Consider the following 24,583-nt stretch of genomic DNA (forward strand, 5'->3'; position numbering starts at 1 on the left):
GCAGTTCAACCAAATTCGCTTCTATAACAACAGATGCAAAGTTGTAAATGTTAAAGTCCCCTTTAGAATTAGTGAGAACAACAAGGTTATTTACTGCAACAGAGTCATTAGGAACTATCTCTTCCGATGGTTGTTCCGCCTTTTGTTCCTCTGATACTGAGGGTGACGTGCCCCAGTAGTGGGCATGTTGTTCTTGTCCTGGTGAAAATTTCGAGCAAGTTGATTGTTATTTGCTTGCCCCTCATGTGAATTGTTAGCCCGAATTCTTTCACTTCGCCTAACTGTGTCAACGAAATCAGTGTTATTAACCTCAGATTCAAGTGGTAATAGACTGTCAACAGAATTATTATTAGTTGAATTGACTTCTGTCAGGGGCGGCACTGTGTTGGAATTGTGCCAAACCTGTGCAATTTGCGGTATAGGATAAGCAGAGCCATTAGTGTATGCCATACGGTCACAATTCATTTTTTTAATCTTGTTGTTTTTAAGTCTGTCCAACAATTGCTCAATACTGGTAAAGACTCTGTTGTAGTCAAACCTATATCTACCAAAATCAGGATGCAGTTTAATAGTTTTGTCCAAGTCTTCAACTTCCTTCACTAAATTCTCAATCTGCAATGAGTAGTGTTTTATCATTAACTCCATAAGCTGAAAGCCTTGCTGGTCAAAAAAAGAAAGTAATTCTGTGTGGAAAGGAGAATCTGGGATTAAGCCATTTGGATATTGATAGCACCTAAGGCCATTAGGTACTATCCTTTCGGATAAATATTGTCTAAAATATACCACCTCAAGTTGGAGCTTCTTCAATTTTAAAAGTTTCACATCAAAAGATTTCAATTTGTCAGCAAGCGAACATAAATTTGACTGAGGTAGGTTAACATTACAAGCCGGTTGTTCCTGGGGATTAGTAAAACCAAAACTTAACTTGGTAGAGTTGTTAACCCATTCAGTAAAAGAATGAACTCCAATAAGCTCATTCATGTTAACAAATTCGTTAGAAGCACTGTCATCCACAGTCGGTGGTGCCAAGTTGTGAATAGATACACCCACCTAATGTGCTGGAACAGTCGCTTGTTGACCCGATGGTATTGAACCATCTGAAGACTGAAACTGAGGGTCAGTGTTATTGGAATAATTCTGGGAGTTCAAGTTCCCCTGGTTATGTCTGTTAACAGATGTAATGGTGTTAGGTTCGCCGCTTCGCTGCTTGTCTACAGAGTCAAGTCACTGGGTTACATAATCAATACGTTGTGACAGTGAATTAAGAATGTTAGTTAAATCCACTGGTTGCAAAGTTTGCAAAGGTTGTGTTTGTCCGAACAAATTCGGGTGGCTGGGCTAGTAGGTGATCCAGATGCCATAAAAACAGTAGAACAAACAAATAAACTGGGTGGAAGAAACAAACAATCCAAAATAGAACAAGAGCCCAACAGTAGCCAGCAGAAAAAGATGTTAATCCCAAAAAACACTTTCTTTTAACATAAAGTCAATTTAATAAAACTTTTTCTCACGTTTTCGTCACTTTAAGTAAAGTAACTTCTTCAGACACACAGACAAACAGCAGTTACACAGTTTCTACAGCATTTAAACCATGTAGCATGAAGTCATGTGACTAATAGCAGCAATGAATTAAAGGTGCAAAGCACAATAATTCAAACACTATTAAAGAAAAACTTAAAACTTACATACCACCTCAAATAAAAAGTGTGTATGCAATCAGTATACAATATACAAGGATTACATTAATATCATTAGTAAAAAGTTAAAAATACGCTATCGTGTAAGATTTTTTAATTTAAGAAAACATGAATTATTACAATTCTCATTCAAGCCAGGCAAGCAGAAAGCATTAAGTGCTAACTGCCATTCTAGTTCTTGTACCTGTAATAGTACTGAATATGGGCCACCTCTAATGTCAGGAAGTACCTGGTCGATAGCATGGAACGTGAAACTATGTCCACCAGTTAATGAAACATGTTTTGCTAAAGCATTTTCTGTTTTATTTTTGCTGATCGCATAAGAGTGTTCATAAATTCTCTCACAAAGCTTCCTGTCCATTTTCCCTATATAGAAAGCTGGACATAAGGTACATTAAGCTAAGTAAACAACACTCTGGGACTCACAATTCAACTTATGGTTGATGTAAAATTTACATGTATTCAATATTCTAAAGGAATTACCTGTTTTTATATATTTACACATCCTGCATGCTCCACACCTAAAAGTTCCAGTAAGTCTAGAAGTAGGTTTAGTGCTTTTAATTTCAAAATTAACTTTTTAAATTAGTACCTCTTCTACAAACAATACTGGATGACTGACCAATTCTGTCAACTAGGGAAGAGTCCTTATAAAAGAAACTCCAATTTTTGTGGAGAATTAATTTAAGTTGGTCACTGTCTTTATTAAAGGTGGTTATAAAAGTATTGCATAAAGAGGTCTCCCTAGTTTGCTGAGTCATTGAAGGTTTTATAAAGGTAACCAAGTCACTGTTTGGTGACTGTGTAGTTCGAATGGCAACATGGCTAGGAGATGACTCTACCAGGTTAACATCAATGACAATGGAAGGTGAGGTCAAGAGTGGTTGAACTATACCTCTACTCCATTTGTTTGCGATTTCTTCAGTTAAGTCATTAATTAAACTAACCAGGTAACCTCTATTGCAAAACATGTCTCTTAAGAGTTGACATTCAGAATAAAAGTTACCTTCATTAGTACACATCCTTGCGGCTCTAATGAGTTGACCTTTCACTATTGAACATTTTTGCCTGTAAGGGTGTGCACTAGAAAAAACTAGAAAAAAAACTACTTCTAGACTTACTGGAACTTTTAGGTGTGGAGCATGCAGGATGTGTAAATATATAAAAACAGGTAATTCCTTTAGAATATTGAATACATGTAAATTTTACATCAACCATAAGTTGAATTGTGAGTCCAAGAGTGTTGTTTACTTAGCTTCCTGTACCTTATGTCCGGCTTTCTATATAGGGAAAATGGACAGGAAGCTTTGTGAGAGAATTTATGAACACTCTTATGCGATCAGCAAAAATAAAACAGAAAATGCTTTAGCAAAACATGTTTCATTAAATGGTGGACATAGTTTCACGTTCCATGCTATCGACCAGGTACTTCCTGACATTAGAGGTGGCCCATATTCAGTACTATTAGAGGTACGAGAACTAGAATGGCAGTTAGCACTTAATGCTTTCTGCTTGCCTGGCTTGAATGAGAATTGTAATATTTCATGTTTGCTTAAATTAAGAAATCTTACACGACAGTGTATTTTTAACTTTTTACTAACGATATTAATATAATCCTTGTATATTGTATACTGATTGCATACACACTTTTTATTTGAGGTGGTATGTAAGTTTTAAGTTTTTCTTTAATAGTGTTTGAATTATTGTGCTTTGCACCTTTAATTCATTGCTGCTATTAGTCACATGACTTCATGCTACATGGTTTAAATGCTGTAGAAACTGTGTAACTGCTGTTTGTCTGTGTGTCTGAAGAAGTTACTTTACTTAAAGTGACGAAAACATGAGAACATTTTTTATTAAATTGACTTTACGTTAAAAGAAAGTGTTTTTTGGGATTAACAACTTTTTCTGCTGGGTACTGTTGGGCTCCTGTTCTGTTTTGGATTGTTTGTTTCTTCTGCCCAGTTTATTTGTTTGTTCTACAGTTTTTACCTCATCCATCTTCCTCATTTATTCTCGGAAACAGAATTTTGGTGCATTTATCCCCATTTTTGCTATTTATCATGTTTCCCTTGTGCCATCACTATGGTTGGGGTTCCTAGACAAGCACTATTTAGCAGTGCAGCATTAAACAACAAATAACCCATTAATTTTTATATATGTAACAAGCTCGTTGTCCAAGAAAAGGACTGCATAGTAAAGTAGTGAAGCTGTATTATATTGAGAAGTAGATTTAAAGCGAAAGTATAAAAAGGTCACACAGACAAACCATTCAGTAAAAAGTAGAATTAAGCAGGCTCTGTATAGGTGTCCTACTAGCAACATTTGCATGATCCAAGTGCTGAATGTGACAAAAAAGGCAGGCATGTGTGCCCAACTAATACACCACTGACAGCCCAAGAAAGTCAGCAAAGCAAGGTACCAACCTAGTCCATTATGAAAAAGGGGAATACCAAGGGAAATAAGAAAGTTAGAAAATGGGAAATTGCAAACAGAGGAATGTTCACAAGGGTAACCATAAGAAATGACAAGTGGAAATAAAAAGGACACAGTTTTGTGGGAAAGGCTCCCATATGTGATATAAGAAGATGGATGCTAGTTGGAGAAGATACTGAGGAATGATTGTGGAAGGGGTAGAGGGAGAGAGGAGGTAAGAAGGGCAAACAACCAAACAAAGAAGTAGGCAAAGACAGTGAGGGATGGCATTCACACAAAAGGAGGGAAAACAGTGTATAGACACAAACATACAGAGAGCAGATACCTGGAGATGAGAAGTATTAGACAATAAACAAGGTATGGGGAATTACACACAAGGCATGGGAACACGTGAATGGGTTATAGGTCAGAATATGTAGAAACATAGTGGATACAAGTCCAGCCCAAAGGTCAAATGACTCAGACATCACATACCTCCATGGCTGAAATCATGGGCAGGTTGCACTTCTGGTGGCCTATTGGTTGGGGCCTGTAGGTCACATGATTTGAACAGCAGGGACAGGAGGAACTTCATGGTAATGAGGTAGGCATTTAGCTGCCAGCACACCTTATATGACATGAATACCTGCCTGTGCCACTGTGAAATCACAGTAAATGTCTCTGTGTCACTGTCAGAAGAGAAGCTTCCAGCCCCTTCTTGAAAAATTACCACAGAGAGTACCAATGAGTCCTTAAAGACATCTTTAGTAGAGTGACCTCTGTCTCTCCAGTGAGACTTGGAGATCACTAGCCGCCCAACACCAGAGAGAACAGCCTTTGCAGGCTGAGCTGACTACTGCAACCCATCTTCCAGAATGACAACTGGACCTGCAGAAGGAAGAGAAAAAAGACAACACATTATTAAACACGTTACACACAAAATTGCACTTACATAGTGTGGTAGTAGGTCAAATGTCACATACACCCCATTGCTAGAACAGGCACTGCTGTCTCAGGCAATATTCCTTCATGTTTGCATGTTGCTCCTTGCTGCCGTAAAATAAAGTAGGAACACCTCAGTACACTGGTGGACCTATTAACAGAGTAGAGAAAAAAAACTACAGCTAAGGCTTACGGTAAAACTCTGGGTTTCTCTCCCAAATCTATACCTCCCATTTTCAAAGAAAGTCAGGGAGGTGCCACTGCAGGTCACTGTAATGATGCCTGCATTGCTCACCAGAATGTGTGGGGTCAGTGGCATCACTAACTATCCTGACAAGCTCATACCAGGCATACATTTTGTACAATTGGTCATCATAATGATCAGCATATGATCCTCAAAGTCCCTGTGGAGGTAGAACTATAAAATCTTGCTCTTTCACAGACACTAAACTGGAGCCTTGCTGTTTCCAGCACCCTGAGTCAGTCATGTCCACTCACATATGTTCACTGAAGGAACAAAATGGTGGCTCCATTTGTTTAGATTTCACATGGTAAGCATCATAATGCAGTAGCAGGGTGCTACCAAAAGCCTCTGTTGTGCAGAACTACAGTACTGCAAATAATGCAGGCTTCATGCACAAGCAAAATGTGCATATGTCCCTCTCTTCAGGGCCAGCATGATAGCTTTGGCACTGTGTATAGTGCATTGCATTGCAACACTGGTTCAAAGACAGGCACTATAAATGTTTTACCCAGCATAATCTAAATGTTAGGAGGCCTGCACTATCATGCTGCAAATAATTGGCGCCATTTTCTGAAGGAATGCCCTAAGAAGAGCAGCTATAATAATGGGACTTCACAGAATATGACTGTTTTTTTAAGGTAAGTGTACTGAAGGAAGGCAAAATGCCTTGTAATGTACTCCTGCACTGTACTCAACACCCATGATGGATGGCATCAACAGGATACAGAAGTGGTGCAAGTGAGTGTGGTAACACAAAAAGAAAAATCTGTGGTATCCCTTGAAGTCTCAGAAAACCCAGTATGCAACCTATACTGGGTCAAAAGCAAACCAAGAAGAAACATCTCAGTGTGGAGGGTGTAAAGTTTACTCCGTGAATTATGTTATGCACCTAGTTCACTAATAAAAAATTGAACCATAAAATATGTACTACAAAATAATAAAATAGAACATAAAGGTAGTCCACAGTTGAGATATAAATGGAATAACCTTTACTGAAACACACAAACAAGTGATCCTAGCTGAGTATAATGAAAAGCATCAAAAACATTTATTATTTATATATAATCAGGTTCGGAGCAAGGGAGTAGTTACAGAGGGTGGTTCTGTTAAGAGCAATAAAAGCATTAAATTCATTCCTTTAACCAAGTCCCCCTTGCCCCTTAACACTATAGTGTAAACTGAGACTGTGCTGCCTTAGAACTGAAACTAAAAAGCTAGAGACAAATTAAAATATATAATGTAAGAACAGCTTATTGACACTTTATATAGGGTAACCCACTAATTCAAGCTTTATTAATTAAGAAACTAACTCATTAACAAAATGACTAATTAACAAAAAGATCTACCACTATACATCCATCAGAATAAATATTAATACAAACATATTATAATATGAATGAACATGTGTATAAATCTACATGTGGACACCTAAGTAGGCTGAAAACCATAGCTATAATTGCCAAGGTGGAAATACAGGGAAAATGTTAAAAATAAAAATAAAGATTAAGGCTCTGGGGATCTGTTGAAGTGTGGTATCTAACTAAGAAAGCACTTAGTTTGAATGAGTAAAGGTGCACTCAAGAGTATCAGAAAACGAAGGATGAACACAGGATAGCAGCAGATTTCTTCAGCTCCACCAATTTCACTGCACTGACAGGAATTAATTACTTAAAAAATTAATTTATGAAGTAATTTTCTTTCTAAATATGTTTGTTTTATATAGTTCTTGAACTATATCTAAAAAAAGAAAGGAAATTTTAACAATATTCCTGTCAGAAATCACTTTGGAAATTTTCCTGTCAGTTTATCAGTTTGAAATGAGTTCCAGTAAGACAAATTCTCAAGACTCCAGCATCAGGAAAGAACTTCAGTCTCTGATAACTACAATCCAGCAACTTACTGCTAAGATGGATAAACTGGATACTAAAATTGATACCTTCATAGAAAGGGACTACAAAACAAATAGACTTGTTACATATGAAGACTGCAACAACAGAAGATCCAGATGACAGGCATAGAAGAGGCTGTGAATGACATGGAAAATAGAATCCAAGAAGAGGAAATCAACATTGAGTTTCTGCTGAAACAAAATACACATCTACAAAAAAGCTTGATGACCTGGAAAATAGATCTAGGCGCAATAACATTAGGATTTTTGAAAATATTGAAGGTAACAATATTACTTATTTTTTAACAACATGGCTCCCTAAAACTTTAGACTTACCAGAAGCATTCTCTTTTGGTATCGAAAGAGCACATAGATCTATAGCTAATACTAACTCTAACAAGAAACTATCCTAGATCAGTAATAGTCAGATTTCTATCATCTTTTGATAAAGAGATGGTTCTTAAATCTGGTAGGGCTAAAACTCCTGTAAAGATTAATGAGACAAGTGTGCTTTGACAATGACTATTCTTCCTTGGTAATAGCTAAAAGAAAGGTTTTTCTGCCACTAATAAGGGGAGCTTAAAAACACAGTTTAAAACATACCTTCTGTTTCCTGCCAAGCTAAAAATCTTCCTTCCTGATGGTCCTAAAGTTTTTGATGACTTAGATTCTGCATTACTGTTTATCAAAAAAATAAGATTTTGGATAAAATAGGAGGAAATGGAATGGGCTAGTCCTTCATTAAAGAGATTACAACTGAAACTTCATGAAAGACTTCAGAGAAGAAGAAGAGACTAAAAACAAATGATTTGTTCTATGTTTTTTTTCCTTTTTTTTCTCTCATCATTTTTCTTCATTATTAATCTTTTAAATATAGTTCCTGCATTTCCAGAAAGCCACAAATATTCTGAAAAGATTTAATCAAAAGTTATTTTCTGTGTACAAAGAAATGTTTTGTTCATAATCAGTCAAAATATCTGAGGAACTAATAACAAGCAAATTATTCAATTTGTTTCTCTTTCTGAAAAAGAGATGTAAGCTTAGTAATTTGCTACCTTTTTTCCTTTTTTTTTTCCCCTCTTCTTCTTTTCTTACCTTTAAACAATGACATTCTATTTAGATTATGTAGTGTAAGGGGTGGGGAGGGCAGGGAGAGAAGTGTAATGAAAATATGATAAATGGAATAATAACATATTTATTCCTTGTAAAAAAGTTTATATGTTCTTCAAATGCTATTGCTAATTATACTTTCTTGATTATACTGCTTATGCTTGTTTGCAAATAATCTGTTATGCTTTAATTAATAATAATTAGAACTAAATAATAGTAAATAATATGTTTTATCTTTATCTTTATTAATATAAACAGTAAGTAATATTTCATTGTAAATACTTTTTAGAGCTTTCTCTTACATTTTTTCTATTTCTGCTTTACACTCTTATTTTCTACTCTCTTTTTCTTTTCTTTATTTTTTCTCTTTATTTTTTTCATATTAATATATAGAAATGCTTTTGATCATACAGGCACAGTAAATAATAAGATTTGCATAAAAATTGAGTTGGGGCAAAAATATTGAGTTTTATTACTTATTAATAACTTTGGGCTTAATTTCACTTACATAGAGGCTGTAATAACCTGTCCCTATATCTAACAAAATCAGGATGCAGTTTAATAGTTTTGTCCAAGTCTTCAACTTCCTTCACTAAATTCTCAATCTGCAATGAGTAGTGTTTTATCATTAACTCCATAAGCTGAAAGCCTTGCTGGTCAAAAAAAGAAAGTAATTCTGTGTGGAAAGGAGAATCTGGGATTAAGCCATTTGGATATTGATAGCACCTAAGGCCCTTAGGTACTATCCTTTCGGATAAATATTGTCTAAAATATACCACCTCAAGTTGGAGCTTCTTCAATTTTAAAAGTTTCACATCAAAAGATTTCAATTTGTCAGCAAGCAAACATAAATCTGACTGAGGTAGATTAACATTACAAGCCGGTTGTTCCTGGGGATTAGTAAAACCAAAACTTAACTTGGTAGAGTTGTTAACCCAGTCAGTAAAAGAATGAACTCCAATAAGATGTCTGTGCTGTGACTGAAACCTGGTTCAAGGCTCCTGAGAGCACCCCAGCACTATCAGGTTATACCTCATATCATGCATTCCGGCCCCAAAATCCGGACTGAACCACAAAAGGAGGGGGGGTATCCATATTCATAAAGGATACCCACACCTCCACGTTAGTGGCAATGCACGAAGCATCGGAGACCATCCAGGTGCAATTAACCATAGGTAAAACTGCCCTACAGTTTGTAACATGCTACAGACCACCTTCTCAAACCCAGGAAACCCACACAGCCTTCCTGAAGACACTGGAGAGTATGAATGTCTCTCCAAACACCATCATATTGGGTGACTTCAACTACCCAAACATAGACTGGGAACATTACTCAAGCCCCAACACCCTAGCCCAAAGGTTCCTTGAGTTCATAAACTCAAATGCTATGGAACAACTAGTCACCATTCCCACAAGAGGAGAAAATATACTAGACCTGATCATCACAAACATGGGGACAAATGCTCCACACCGAAGTATATCCCTCATTGGTGAGATCAGACCATAAATTAATCTCACTGGAGATCCACATCCCACCCCACCCCAGCAAAAGACCACAGTGAAGAACTTCTCAAAAGCAAACTTCACACTTCTTAAGACTGGAGTGGTATCCTTCAAGGCCCCGAGCCAGTGGCAACCACAACCCACGCTGCTGAAACCCTTACAAATGCCTTCTACGAGCACCTCCAGGAATGTATGGATCAAGCAATCCCTAATAAAATCAAGAACCTTTCCACCAAAGGCAGGCGCCCGGTCTGGTGGACTCCAGCCATAAACAAACTCTACAACAAGAGGAGAAAGCTACTACATGACAGAGCAAAATCCCTAAATGGGAAGGCATCTCTGATCAGTACTAGCAAAAAACTACGATCACTCATAAAATCATCCAAGGCCAACTTTGAGAGAAAAATCACTAATGACACAAAAGACAATCATAAAGCCTTCTTTAGCTATGTTAGAAACCTGGGTGGAAACTCCCAGATATGCTCAGAATTAGTCCAAAATGATAAAAAAATCACTGAACCCACAGACATTGCCAACATACTGGCAGACAGGTTCAGTGCAAATTTCTCCCTCCCCCCCAAAAGGAGAAATATCTATCCCACCAGAGTCTAGCCTCCCAAACATCTCAGATGCCCAGGTGAGAGCTCTCTAAAGCAAAAAACACAGCATCAATGGGACCGGACGGTGTCCCCGGCTGTGTGCTACATGAACTCAATGAGGAACTAAACCCACACATAAGGCTGCTGTTTAATCTTAGCCTTACTACAGGATACGTACCCAAAGAATGGCATACGGCAGCTGTGGTCCCACTCCACAAAGGCGGTGCTTCTACGGACCCTGGAAATTACTGCCCCATAAGCTTGACGAGCCTTGTCTGCAAAGCTATGGAGAGGATCATAATGGAACTCATAAATAAAGACATTGGGGACCTACAGACACTGGATCCTACCCAATTTGGCTTTGTCAAGGGCAGATCCTGCCTCTTGAACTTGGTCGACTTTTTCGAAACAGTCACTAAGGCCATTGATGAGGTAAGGCAGTTCACACAGCCTACCTTGACCTAGCAAAAGCGTTCGACACAATACCCCACTCGGGCATCATAGAAAAGCTCACCAGCTTAGATGTAAACCCATATGTCACAAGATGGGTTGCAAACTGGCTCAAGGACAGAACACACAGGGTTAGAGTTGCTGGTGCCATGTCAGACTCTAAGCCGGTCACGCGGTGTCCCACAGGGCTCAGTCCTGGGCCCCTCTTGTTCGGCATTTATTTTTCTGAAGTGCAGGCAAACATAGGGGGATTGTGGCTGACAAAATTTGCAGATGACTGCAAACTGGGTGCCATAATTGACACTCCATCAGACACAGACATCCTCCAGAAAGGTCTCATAGAAATGGATAACTGGTGCCAGAGCCACGGCCTTAAGCTAAATGCCAAAAAATGTATAGTCATACCCTTTGGGAAAAACAAGCTAACCCCTAATTACCACATAGGTGGTAATCCATTAAACACGGAAGAATTTATCAGGGACCTGGGGACCCAAGATGACAGTAACCTCTCTTTTGACACTCACATTGCCAAAGTGGTTAGGAAGACCTTCTACATTGCCCACCTGATCATGAAGGGATTCACATCCAGATCAGGAGAGGTCATTGTACCCCTGTACTCTTCACTTATCAGACCAATGATTGAGTACAATGCCCCATTCGGAATGTACCTTACCCGACACCTGCAGCAGTTGGAAAGACCCCAAAAGTTCCTCACCAAAAGGATAAAGGGGCTCAAACATATGTCATACGATGCCTGACTGAAGAAACTCCAGCTCTATTCAGTCGCATACCATCTGCTCAGAGGTGATCTGTGCCTGACATACAAGGCCATGTCCAACCTGGAATTAATGGACATGCTCCACCTCAAAAAATCCAAATCCACCAGAACCACGAGAACAAGAGACTTAAACCTCAACATGGATATAAATAGGACGTGCTGGAGGGACAGATTCATCACCCAGAGACTCCCTACACTATGGAACAGAATCCCAGTCCATGTGAGGCAGAGCCCCTCACTGACTCTGTTCAAGAGAAATCTTGACGAGTGGATGGGAGATCGTAGGTTTACCCCGGGAATCATCTCTGTATCACTGCTGGACAGAGGCACAGCAAACTAATGGGTATAGTAGTCTCATCCTAAGGGGTGGTGAAAGCCACACACACTCTGGCTAGGCTTATAAATGCCCTAGGGCAGATAGCCTAGTATGAACCTATGAACCTATGAACCTATGTTAACAAATTCGTTAGAAGCACTGTCATCCACAGTCGGTGGTGCCAAGTTGTGAATAGATACACCCACCTAATGTGCTGGAACAGTCGCTTGTTGACCCGATGGTATTGAACCATCTGAAGACCGAAACTGAGGGTCAGTGTTATTGGAATAATTCTGGGAGTTCAAGTTCCCCTGGTTATTTCTGTTAACAGATGTAATGGTGTTAGGTTCGCCGCTTCGCTGCTTGTCTACAGAGTCAAGTCTCTGGGTTAGATAATCAATACGTTGTGACAGTGAATTAAGAATGTTAGTTAAATCCACTGGTTGCAAAGTTTGCAAAGGTTGTGTTCGTCCGAACAAATTCGGGTGGCTGGGCTAGTAGGTGATCCAGATGCCATAAAAACAGTAGAACAAACAAATAAACTGGGTGGAAGAAACAAACAATCCAAAACAGAACAAGAGCCCAACAGTAGCCAGCAGAAAAAGATGTTAATCCCAAAAAGCACTTTCTTTTAACGTAAAGTCAATTTAATAAAACTTTTTCTCGCGTTTTTGTCACTTTAAGTAAAGTAACTTCTTCAGACATACAGACAAACAGCAGTTACACAGTTTCTACAGCATTTAAACCATGTAGCATGAAGTCATGTGACTAATAGCAGCAATGAATTAAAGGTGCAAAGCACAATAATTAAAACACTATTAAATAAAATCTTAAAACTTACATACCACCTCAAATAAAAAGTGTGTATGCAATCAGTATACAATATACAACGATTATATTAATATCATTAGTAAAAAGTTAAAAATACGCTATCGTGTAAGATTTCTTAATTTAAGAAAACATGAAATATTACAATTCTCATTCAAGCCAGGCAAGCAGAAAGCATTAAGTGCTAACTGCCATTCTAGTTCTCGTACCTCTAATAGTACTGAATATGGGCCACCTCTAATGTCAGGAAGTACCTGGTCAATAGCTTGGAACGTGAAACTATGTCCACCATTTAATGAAACATGTTTTGCTAAAGCATTTTCTGTTTTATTTTTGCTAATCACATAAGAGTGTTCATAAATTCTCTCACAAAGCTTCCTGACCGTTTTCCCTATATAGAAAGCTGGACATAAGGTACAGGAAGCTAAGTAAACAACACTCTTGGACTCACAATTCAACTTATGGTTGATGTAAAATTTACATGTATTCAATATTCTAAAGGAATTACCTGTTTTTATGTATTTACACATCCTACATGCTCCACACATGAAGGTTCCAGTAAGTCTAGCAGTAGGTTTAGTGCTTTTAATTTCAAAATTAACTTTTTAAATTAGTACCTCTTCTATAAACAATACTGGGTGACTGACCAATTCTGTCAACTAGGGAAGAGTCCTTATAAAGGAAACTCCAATTTTTGTGGAGAATTAATTTAAGTTGGTCACTGTCTTTACTAAAGGTGGTTATAAAAGTATTGCATAAAGAGGTCTCCCTAGTTTGCTGAGTCATTGAAGGTTTTATACAGGTAACCAAGTCACTGTTTGGTGACTGTGTAGTTCGAATGGCAACCTGGCTAGGAGATGACTCTACCAGGTTAACATCAATGACAACGGAAGGTGAGGTCAAGAGTGGTTGAACTATACCTATACTCCATTTGTTTGCGATTTCTTCAGTTAAGTCATTAATTAAACTAACCAGGTAACCTCTATTGCAAAACATGTCTCTTAAGAGTTGACATTCAGAATAAAAGTCATCTTCATTAGTACACATCCTTGTGGCTCTAACGAGTTGACCTTTCACTATTGAACATTTTTGCCTGTAAGGGTGTGCACTAGAAAAAAATAGAAAAAAAACTACTTCTAGACTTACTTGAACCTTTATGTGTGGAGCATGTAGGATGTGTAAATACATAAAAACAGGTAATTCCTTTAGAATATTGAATACATGTAAATTTTACATCAACCATAAGTTGAATTGTGAGTCCAAGAGTGTTGTTTACTTAGCTTCCTGTACCTTATGTCCAGCTTTCTATATAGGGAAAACGGTCAGGAAGCTTTGTGAGAGAATTTATGAACACTCTTATGCGATCAGCAAAAATAAAACAGAAAATGCTTTAGCAAAACATGTTTCATTAAATGGTGGACATAGTTTCACATTCCAAGATATTGGCCAGGTACTTCCTGACATTAGAGGTGGCCCATATTCAGTACTATTAGAGGTACGAGAACTAGAATGGCAGTTAGCACTTAATGCTTTCTGCTTGCCTGGTTTGAATGAGAATTGTAATATTTCATGTTTTCTTAAATTAAGAAATCTTACACGATAGCGTATTTTTAACTTTTTACTAATGACATTAATATAATCCTTGTATGTTGTATACTGATTGCATGCACACTTTTTATTTGAGGTGGTATGTAAGTTTTAAGTTTTTCTTTAATAGTGTTTGAATTATTGTGCTTTTCACCTTTAATTCATTGCTGCTATTAGTCACATGACTTCATGCTACATGGTTTAAATGCTGTAGAAACTGTGTAACTGCTGTTTGTCTGTGTGTCTGAAGAAGTTACTTTACTTAAAGTGACAAAAACGTGAGAACATTTTTTATTAAATTGACTTTACGTTAAAAGAAAGTGTTTTTTGGGATTAACATCTTTTTCTGCTGGGTACTGTTGGGCTCCTGTTCTGTTTTGGATTGTTTGTTTCTTCCGCCCAGTTTATTTGTTTGTTCTACAGTTTTTACCTCATCCATCTTCCTCATTTATTCTCGGAAACAGAACTTTGGTGCATTTATCCCCATTTTTGCTATTTATCATGTTTCCCTTGTGCCATCACTATGGTTGGGGTTCCTAGACAAGCACTATTTAGCAGTGCAGCATTAAACAACAAATAACCCATTAATTTTTATATATGTAACAAGCTCGTTGTCCAAGAAAAGGACTGCATAGTAAAGTAGTGAAGCTGTATTATATTGAGAAGTAGATTTAAAGCGAAAGTATAAAAAGGTCACACAGACAAACCATTCAGTAAAAAGTAGAATTAAGCAGGCTCTGTATAGGTGTCCTACTAGCAACATTTGCATGATCCAAGTGCTGAATGTGACAGAAAAGGCAGGTATGTGTGCCCAACTAATACACCACTGACAGCCCAAGAAAGTCAGCAAAGCAAGGTACCAACCTAGTCCATTATGGAAAAGGGGAATAACAAGGGAAATAAGAAAGTTAGAAAATGGGAAATTGCAAACAGAGGAATGTTCACAAGGGTAACCATAAGAAATGACAAGTGGAAATAAAAAGGACACAGTTTTGTGGGAAAGACTCCCATATGTGATATAAGAAGATGGATGCTAGTTGGAGAAGATACTGAGGAATGATTGTGGAAGGGGTAGAGGGAGAGAGGAGTTAAGAAGGGCAAACAACCAAACAAAGAAGTAGGCAAAGACAGTGAGGGATGGCATTCACACAAAAGGAGGAAAAACAGTGTATAGACACAAACATACAGAGAGCAGATACCTGGAGATGAGAAGTATTAGACAATAAACAAGGTATGGGGAATTACACACAAGGCATGGGAACACGTGAATGGGTTATAGGTCAGAATATGTAGAAACATAGTGGATACAAGTCCAGCCCAAAGGTCAAATGACTCAGACATCAGATACCTCCATGGCTGAAATCATGGGCAGGTTGCACTTCTGGTGGCCTATTGGTTGGGGCCTGTAGGTCACATGATTTGAACAGCAGTGACAGGAGGAACTTCATGATAATGAGGTAGGCATTTAGCTGCCAGCACACCTTATATGACACGAATACCTGCCTGTGCCACTGTGAAATCACAGTAAATGTCTCTGTGCCACTGTCAGAAGAGAAGCTTCCAGCCCCTTCTTGAAAAATTACCACAGAGAGTACCAATGAGTCCTTAAAGACATCTTTAGTAGAGTGACCTCTGTCTCTCCAGTGAGAATTGGAGATCACTAGCCGCCCAACACCAGAGAGAACAGCCTTTGCAGGCTGAGCTGACTACTGCAACCCATCTTCCAGAATGACAACTGGACCTGCAGAAGGAAGAGAAAAAAGACAACACATTATTAAACACGTTACACACAAAATTGCACTTACATAGTGTGGTAGTAGGTCAAATGTCACATACACCCCATTGCTAGAACAGGCACTGTTGCCTCAGGCAATATTCCTTCATGTTGGCATGTTGCTCCTTGCTGCTGTAAAAGAAAGTAGGAACACCTCAGTACACTGGTGGACCTATTAACAGAGTAGAGAAAAAAAACTACAACTAAGGCTTCTGGTAAAACTCTGGGTTTCTCTCCCAAATCTATACCTTCCATTCTCAAAGAAAGTCTGGGTGGTGCCACTGCAGGTCACTGTAATGATGCCTGCATTGATCACCAGAATGTGTGGGGTCAGTGGCATCACTAATTGGTTCTGACAAGCTCATACCAGCATCCATCTTGTACAATTGGTCATCATAATGATCAGCATATGATCCTCAAAGTCCCTGTGGAGGTAGAACTATAAAATCTTGCTCTTTCACCGACACTAAGCTGGAGCCTTGCTGTTTCCAGCACCCTGAGTCAGTCATGTCCACTCAGATATGTTCACTGAAGGAACAAAATGGTGGCTCCATTTGTTAAGATTTCACATGGTAAGCTTCATAATGCAGTAGCAGGGTGCTACCAAAAGCCTCTGTTGGGCAGAACTACAGTACTGCAAATAATGCAGGCTTCATGCACAAGCAAAATGTGTATATGTCCCCCTCTTTAGGGCCAGCATGATAGCTCTGGCACTGTGTATAGTGCATTGCATTGCAACACTGGTTTAAAGACAGGTACTCTAAATGTTTTACCCAGCATAATCTAAATGTTAGGATGCCTGCACTATCATGCTGCAGATAATTGGTGCCATTTTCTGAGGGAATGCCCTAAAAAGAGCAGCTATAACAATGGGACTTCACAGAATATGACTGTTTTTTAAGGTAAGTGTACCGAAGGAAGGCAAAATGCCTTGTAATGTACTCCTGCACTGTACTCAACACCCGCGATGGATGGCATCAGCAGGATACAGAAGCGGTGCAAGTGAGTGTGGTAACACAAAAAGAAAAATCTGTGGTATCCCTTGAAGTCTCAGAAAACCCAGTATGCAACCTATACTGGGTCAAAAGCAAACCAAGAAGAAACATCGCAATGTGGAGAGTATAAAGTTCACTACTAGAATTATGTTATGCACCTAGTTCACTAATAAAAAATTGAACCGTAAAATACGTACATCAAAATAGTAAAATAGAACATAGTAGGTAGTCCACAGTTGAAATAAAAATGGAATATCCTTTATTTAAACACACAAACAAGCGATCCTAGCTGAGTATAATGAAAAGCATCAAAAACATTTATTATTTATATATAATCAGGTTCGGAGCAAGGGAGTAGTTACAGAGGGTGGTTCTGTTAAGAGCAATAAAAGCATTAAATTCATTCCTTTAACCAAGTCCCCCTTGCCCCTTAACACTATAGTGTAAACTGAGACTGTGCTGCCTTAGAACTGAAACTAAAAAGCTAGAGACAAATTAAAATATATAATGTAAGAACAGCTTATTGACACTTTATATAGGGTAACCCACTAATTCAAACTTTATTAATTAAGAAACTAACTCATTAACAAAATGACTAATTAACAAAAAGATCTACCACTATACATCCATCAGAATAAATATTAATACGCACATATTATAACATGAATGAACATGTGTATAAATCTACATGTGGACACCTAAGTAGGCTGAACACCATAGCTATAATTGCCAAGGTGGAAATACAGTGAAAATGTTAAAAATAACAATAAAGATTAAGGCTCTGGGGATCTGGTGAAGTGTGGTATCTAACTAAGAAAGCACTTTGAATGAGTAAAGGTGCACTCAAGAGTATCAGAAAACAGCACCAATGTCAATTATTTTCATTGCAAAATACTTACAATGTTTGATATTTGTTTTTAACAATATTGGCATGTAATATCAGCATTAATAAGTCCCACATCAGACTTTAATAGTCTTTTAAACAGTAGGGCAGTTTTCTGAGTTCTAGTATGCTTTTAATGGAGCAATAATAATTAAGCCCTGGTTTTCTAAAAGAGTTCAGTTTCAGCTGCCACAGTAGTTCCCATTTTTGTAAAAGATTAGGGATGTCTCTTTCAACTTCCAAAAGGTCCACATGATCAATAACTTGGCATTTAAAGCCAGTGTGTCTTTCATGAAGCTGCAGGTGCCAAGCCAGTGCATTATTCTTGCACTTAGGTCTAATTTCAAAAAGATGACCAAAATCCTTCTTTTAAGTCTGTTGAGAGTTTTCCCCATACAAAATGCTTCACAGTCATTGCAGCTCACCGTGTAAACCACCTGTATAATCACTCTTCCAGTACAATAATTATGTGGATGTACAGTATATAATCATTCAACATCTATTTAAAAAAAATGCTATCAGCATCAATTGTAACTGGTGGCAAAGCAATTCTGGGTAACTGCATGTGTATGTCACCTTTATGCTCTACATCCTGAAGGGGGAGAATATGTATAATGTATAGTGCATAGAAGATCTAAAACTTTTGTATACTGACTGGACATTGGGCTATCCTTGCCAGGAGATCCTAATGGTGAAGAATACTGTAACAGTGTTATAGAAGGACAGCTGCTGTTATCGTGCAGAAGTGTTCTTGTTATTCATAAATCGGTTTTAACATTTACTTATCACGCAAGTCACGGTAACCTATGGGTGGATGAAGACTGAACTCTCAAGCTTCAGTTAACTGAAGCTCATTCAATCCACCAGCAATCAGAGTTCCTCCATAGGAAATAACTGCTATCAAATTCTGCCATAGGGTTGCCACTTTTTCAAATGCCCAAAGTGGGATATTTTTTGTAGAAACTTCAGATTTTGCAGGGCAAAATAAACCCACGGCCAGTACAAAGGACAGAAATTCACTTTTTTGCTAGAATAAAAACTTATTCTTGTAGCATTTGAGTTGCTTATTCTGTTTATTATAATATTTATGTGTTTTAGGTACAAAATAACTGTTTTATGCAACTATTAAAGAAAATATAGGAAATATTTTTGTCCTAAAATCTCAGGACATTTGCCATTTTTTAAATTTTTTTGCAGGACACAACTGCCCAAAGAGGGACTGTCCCTCGCAAAGTGGGACAGGTGGTAACCCTATTCAGCCAGTGGTGATGTCCTTTTGGAGGGAATATCTCCCTTCTTCAAGTTGATGTGACCATGAAGTTGGTATATACAAGTTTGGAGGGTATTGCCTCATATTAGGTGGTGCGGTGGGGGGGGGGGGTTGTTGCCTGCAAAAAAATAAATAAATTTAAAACAGTATTTCGTCAGTCATTTTTTTCCAGCAAATGCAGTTATGGGGTTCCAATCCTTGGCATGTTGAGTTTCAGCCAGTCATAGTGGGTGCCACATGCCATAAGAATTTACAAAAAAACCCATGAAAAGATGTCGAATACCAGCAACTTGGGGCACAAATTCAGGGCATGGAAAAGTTCTGTAACACAACACAAAATGCCTTGCCATTTAAATTAAAGCACGAAACATGATTTAATTCAGGCACATCGTTAGGTTACAGTGAGGGCATGAACTAGAGAATGCTTTCAACATATTAAGGCGTAATTCTGTTATACGTCTAATGTGCCTGTTGTGGAACTGAAGTATTTGTCTGCCTTTTTATTTTTTGGAGGTGGCATACATGATATTGTGAAAGTAAAATTAATAAAATTCTTTTTTTTGAATATTTTTTTTCTTTACATGTCTTGAGCAATGAGTAGAAATATTCTAAAATGTCTCCTATTCTTGTGTAAAATACTTAAGTGAACATACTGTATTATATCAACATAGTGTATTCTTATTTGCTGATACGTGGAGCTTTTCTTCCCGGACCTCCGCTGAAAATGGACATGTATCCAGTCGGACTCTCCCAGTTAACAAATGTAAAATAAAATAAATAAATAAAATAAATACACTGTGGCGACCCCTAACTGGGAAAAGCCGAAAGACTAAAGCTAGTATATAACTAAAATGAAAAAAAATGTTATGGTATAAAAACTGCAAATGGATGTGACCATATCTGTGTGTGTTATACACATGTAATCATATACTGACTAATATGTGCTCTTCAAAAACTAAACCAAAAAAATTATGGTCTGTATTTGGCTGCCACCAAAAATGTTCTGCTTCATTGTTATAATGTTATTTGTGCTGGTTCACTTTTGTAACTGTCTGGCTAAATAAACAAAAAATTATGATTTTGTACAATGCAATGCAGATTCAATTTTTTTATTTTTGTTTTAGTATTTTTTCTGTTGCAAAATTGTTTGTAGGTTGCCACTTGTTCAAATGCCCAAACTGGGATATTTTATGAAAACAAGATTTTTCAGGACAACAGATACTCACAACTGATGCAAAGGACTAGGTTTCACCTTTTTACCAAAATTAAAGCTCACACTTGTAACATCTGAGTTGTTTCAGTGACTTTTATATAATATTAAAATGTTTATGTAACCCTAACAATTACAGATTTGAATTACATTTCCGTATAATATTTCATTCCCTCTTGGGTAGCCCACCTTTTCTTATGCCCAAAGAGGGATTTGTTTACACAAGCTAGATTTTACGGGACAACCTCTAGCCATAATCGATGCAAATGAAGGATTTTTCTTCATTGTCATTATGAAACTCCGTAATTGCTGTTGTTTATTAAAAAGGTGTTTTGGGTACATCGCCCGTAAATGTCATGCAGAAAAAAGTTGCAGACGATAGCTGTTAACGTTCCATCTCTAAAATGTGGAGACCTACCTGTCATAATGGGGGGGGGGGGTCAAATGAGCAACATGTGGAACACTAAGAACCTATGGTTAAAATGAGCTATTTTATGTATATCCGTGTGTGTGTGTGTGTGTGTGTGTGTGTGTGTGTGTGTGTGTGTGCGTGCGTGCGTGCGTGTGTGTGTGTTCTTCTGGTGAATTAATGCTACGGTACTATTTACCATGGATATTGATTACAAAAACTCCTAATAAAGAATGTGTAACAGACCTCTTCAATGTGAAACAACGTGGGACATGAACATTTTTTTAATTTATATTGAGGAATATTGCTCATAATGAGACATACCTTAGAAAGCTAATATACTAAAGGGTTTAACATTACCATGCGTTTTCACAAGGTTATGAAGTCTGAAACGCAAATATATGTCATGATTTTGTGACCTTAAGCATTTTTGATTTACTAGAAAATCATAAATTTGTTGAGGGACCGCCCAAAAGTAAGAGGCAAAAAATCTGGACGTTCTTGGAAAATCTAGGCTGTTAAGCAATATGTAATCACATACAGTTGAGAAGCATGTTGTGGATACCTTTAACGACACCATTGCCATCCACATGTAAATACACAAAACAAGCTTATTTTGTCTGCTTGAAACGACTGGATATGTCCATAGATATTGGACGTGAAGGAGAGATACTTGTTCAAAATGACTGCATGTGGTCATGGACTCGTGGGTATTGCAAATATAGGAAGGCATGCGTTTCCATACTATAAAGGAAAAGCTGTTTTACTAAGACTGCAGAGCTGTCTCTTCTTTTATATAGAAACTAAAACTGACAGATCTGTGTGAAAATGTTTTATCAAACGTGCAAACCAGTCTCACTTCCTGCACTACAGACGATACTGCTTTTGTCAGGAAGCCGTGTGTTATATAAGGCCACTGCCAACAAATTGGTGGCTACCACTTAATTGCTGCTTCTCTGGGTTTCTCATGGATTTCACCTGCTCCTCGTCTTATCAGACAAACCTTGTTTTTATTTTTCTGTTACTTTTCAGAGGTAGCTACCTTCTCAATATATTGCCTACCACAATGGCATTATTTCCAACTTTGGAGCTAGCCAGCTTCGTATATATTCTGGGAATTAGTAGTGCCATTGTAACCTGTAATTTTGGGATTTGCATTTTATATTATAAGATGACCAGCCCTTTTATTTCTCTTCCATGTAACTTTGCAATGCTTGAAATAGCTGTTAGAAGGCTCTTAATGTTCGATTCCACTGAATCATAGAAAATGTCATTTTAAATTAAGCCTGGTTGTCGCACCTTATTTTATGTTGGAATCATTTGTAAGAAGCGGGTACTTTACTAACGAAGCACTTATATCCTTTTTAATAAACATTTGTGCAAAATTTGGTTCATAAAGGATTAACGTTATACAAATGTGTTTTAATTGTTTTGTTGTGTTACATTGTTTTCATGTGCGTGCCCTCTCTAAGACAACACCGAACGTTTATCAACCTATACGCTGTATTATAAAATGTAGAATGATTAATTAATATATTCATTTTTTCAGAAACCGCAGAAGAAAACATTCAGAAAGTGACCCAACATCCGGCGTTGGTAACTGCATTTATCAATGAGTCAGTTACTATCCAGTGTTCCCAGACCAGATCGGATAGCTACATGTACTGGTACCGCCAACAGTTTCCCAGTAAACTAGACTTGTTGGTCTTGTCTGTTTATGGGGGAGATCCGGAGAGGCAACAAGGAGTCCCGGACAGGTACATAGCCACCCGAGCAGATGCTAACCACATCTCTCTGAGGATTGAAAGACTGACTGCCGCTGACACCGGAATGTACTTCTGTGCAGCTAGCACACAGCGTCAGAATCTGGTGTGGTCCTTCACTAAAAATGTGACTCAAGCAGACAAGTCACTGGGGGTGCAATTCGTATTGTATTTACAATTAAGCTTCATGTAGGTTTTAAGTAATCTTAAATTGCAACCGTTGCTGGCTTCTTGTGGATGTATTATTATGTTACTAGTTGTGTGGTATGTTAAATAAATGTTAACATTTTTAATAAAATATTTACCTTACAAAACCATGTTTCTCTAGTTTGCAATGACTTGCATCTGATCACTATGCAAGTAAAAATGCCTTGGTGGATAAGGCATTACTCCTCGAGTCATGTTCCTTGTTCCCAAAAATGGCATTACATGAAAATACCTCGTATCATTTGTTGCTCTTCCATCGCTTAGATAACTAAAACAACATGAATATGGGATGAAATGCTACAGTCTGATACCCACTTTATCCTGTTCATGGTGGGTGAAGCCTGTGCCTTCCCTGAAGCAGTAGCAACAGTCATGGATGGGATGTCAGCACGTACACACCGTGCTCTCTCTCGCACGCGCGCAGACACACACACACACACACACGCAAACACACATATATTTAAGCTTAACAATTCGTCTAGTAGTATATCTCTGGGACTTTTTAGTATACGGAAAGAAAATAGTACGCCCTGAAAAAAAACAGTTTCAGAAACGTGCATAGAACAAAACCGGCAAGCCAGACCTAATCAATCTATAAACTCAAACAGTATACAATATCGAACCCTTCCTCATCCTCACTCCTCGTAATATTTCTCATCAGTTTCATGCTGTTATTTTTTGATTTTGTCTTTCGTTACTATAATTCACTACTTGGGCTGCCTAACAATCCTCCATTCAAAGCTGAGTCGACACATATCTCCTTTCTGGGCAATCACTTTTCAGGGTAGCTGATATACTTCTCATAGGAGTGCCACTGCCACCTTTGTAAATGGGACATTTGTTATAGAAATGTGAGATTTTTGCAGGAGAAAACATACCCATGGTCAGTGCAAAGTACACAATTTTAACTTTTTGTCCAAATAAAAGCTTATTCTTGTAGCATTTGAGTTGATCATGCTATTTCATGTAACATTTAGGTCTTTCAAATACAAAATAACCATTGTTTGCAGCTATTAAAGAAAACAGGAAATATTTTGCCCTAAAATCTCAGAACATTTGACTTTTTTAAATTTTTTTCACAGGACACAGCTGCCCAAAGAGGGACTGTCTCTCTCGCAAAGAGAGACAGCTGGTAACCTTAACATATCATTCTCTCCTGCCTTGCACCTTTTTTCTGGTCCCTTGGACCTCATCTTTACTGGCACAGCCTCTGGTACCCAATGTCCACTGTGGGTCTAACAGCTACTTTCCAACACCTCTGGACTATCTCTGTTTTTGTTGTGGCTGTTCATGGATCCAGAAGGTGTCCTGATGGTGTGACTCATCTGTATTTCCCTCCAGGGTGGATTTTTTTATGTATAACCTACTCACTCCCTTTCACCACCCCCATGCTCGTGATTATGTCTGAGGGCAACTTCCCCCCTTTGGGCCATGCCTCCCATTAGGGAGAGTATCAATGAGTGGCCTCCCACCCAGGATGGAAAGCTCATCCCTTTCCTGCCACTCCTTTAGTCTCTGGAGTCACTAATCAAACCCAGGTTGGCTGGGCTATAGTTAGGGCTTTATACCTCTATGCCACTGGTGTGGCCTCCTACCCTGCACCTTTTATACTTTTCTTGTCCTACCTTCTACTTCTGATGATGACAGCCTACACACCAGCGTAACTACATTCCATTAGAGGAAGTGTATACATGCAAGGGAATTTTAACTGGAAA

At 38.1% G+C, this 24,583-nt stretch overlaps 1 gene segment (V, D, J or C); it reads left to right on the forward strand.

The window, feature by feature from the left end:
• The first annotated feature begins 21,827 nt into the window (after nt 1-21,827).
• On the forward strand, nt 21,828-22,854 carry LOC122808210. The segment is given in 2 exon segments: nt 21,828-21,932; nt 22,448-22,854. Coding segments are annotated over 2 exon segments (474 nt in total).
• Nucleotides 22,855-24,583: the final 1,729 nt, after the last annotated feature.

The sequence above is a fragment of the Protopterus annectens genome, chromosome 8.part0 (assembly GCF_019279795.1).
Source record: "Protopterus annectens isolate FY-2018-M chromosome 8.part0, PAN1.0, whole genome shotgun sequence".
In the NCBI taxonomy this organism is placed as follows: domain Eukaryota; kingdom Metazoa; phylum Chordata; order Ceratodontiformes; family Protopteridae; genus Protopterus; species Protopterus annectens.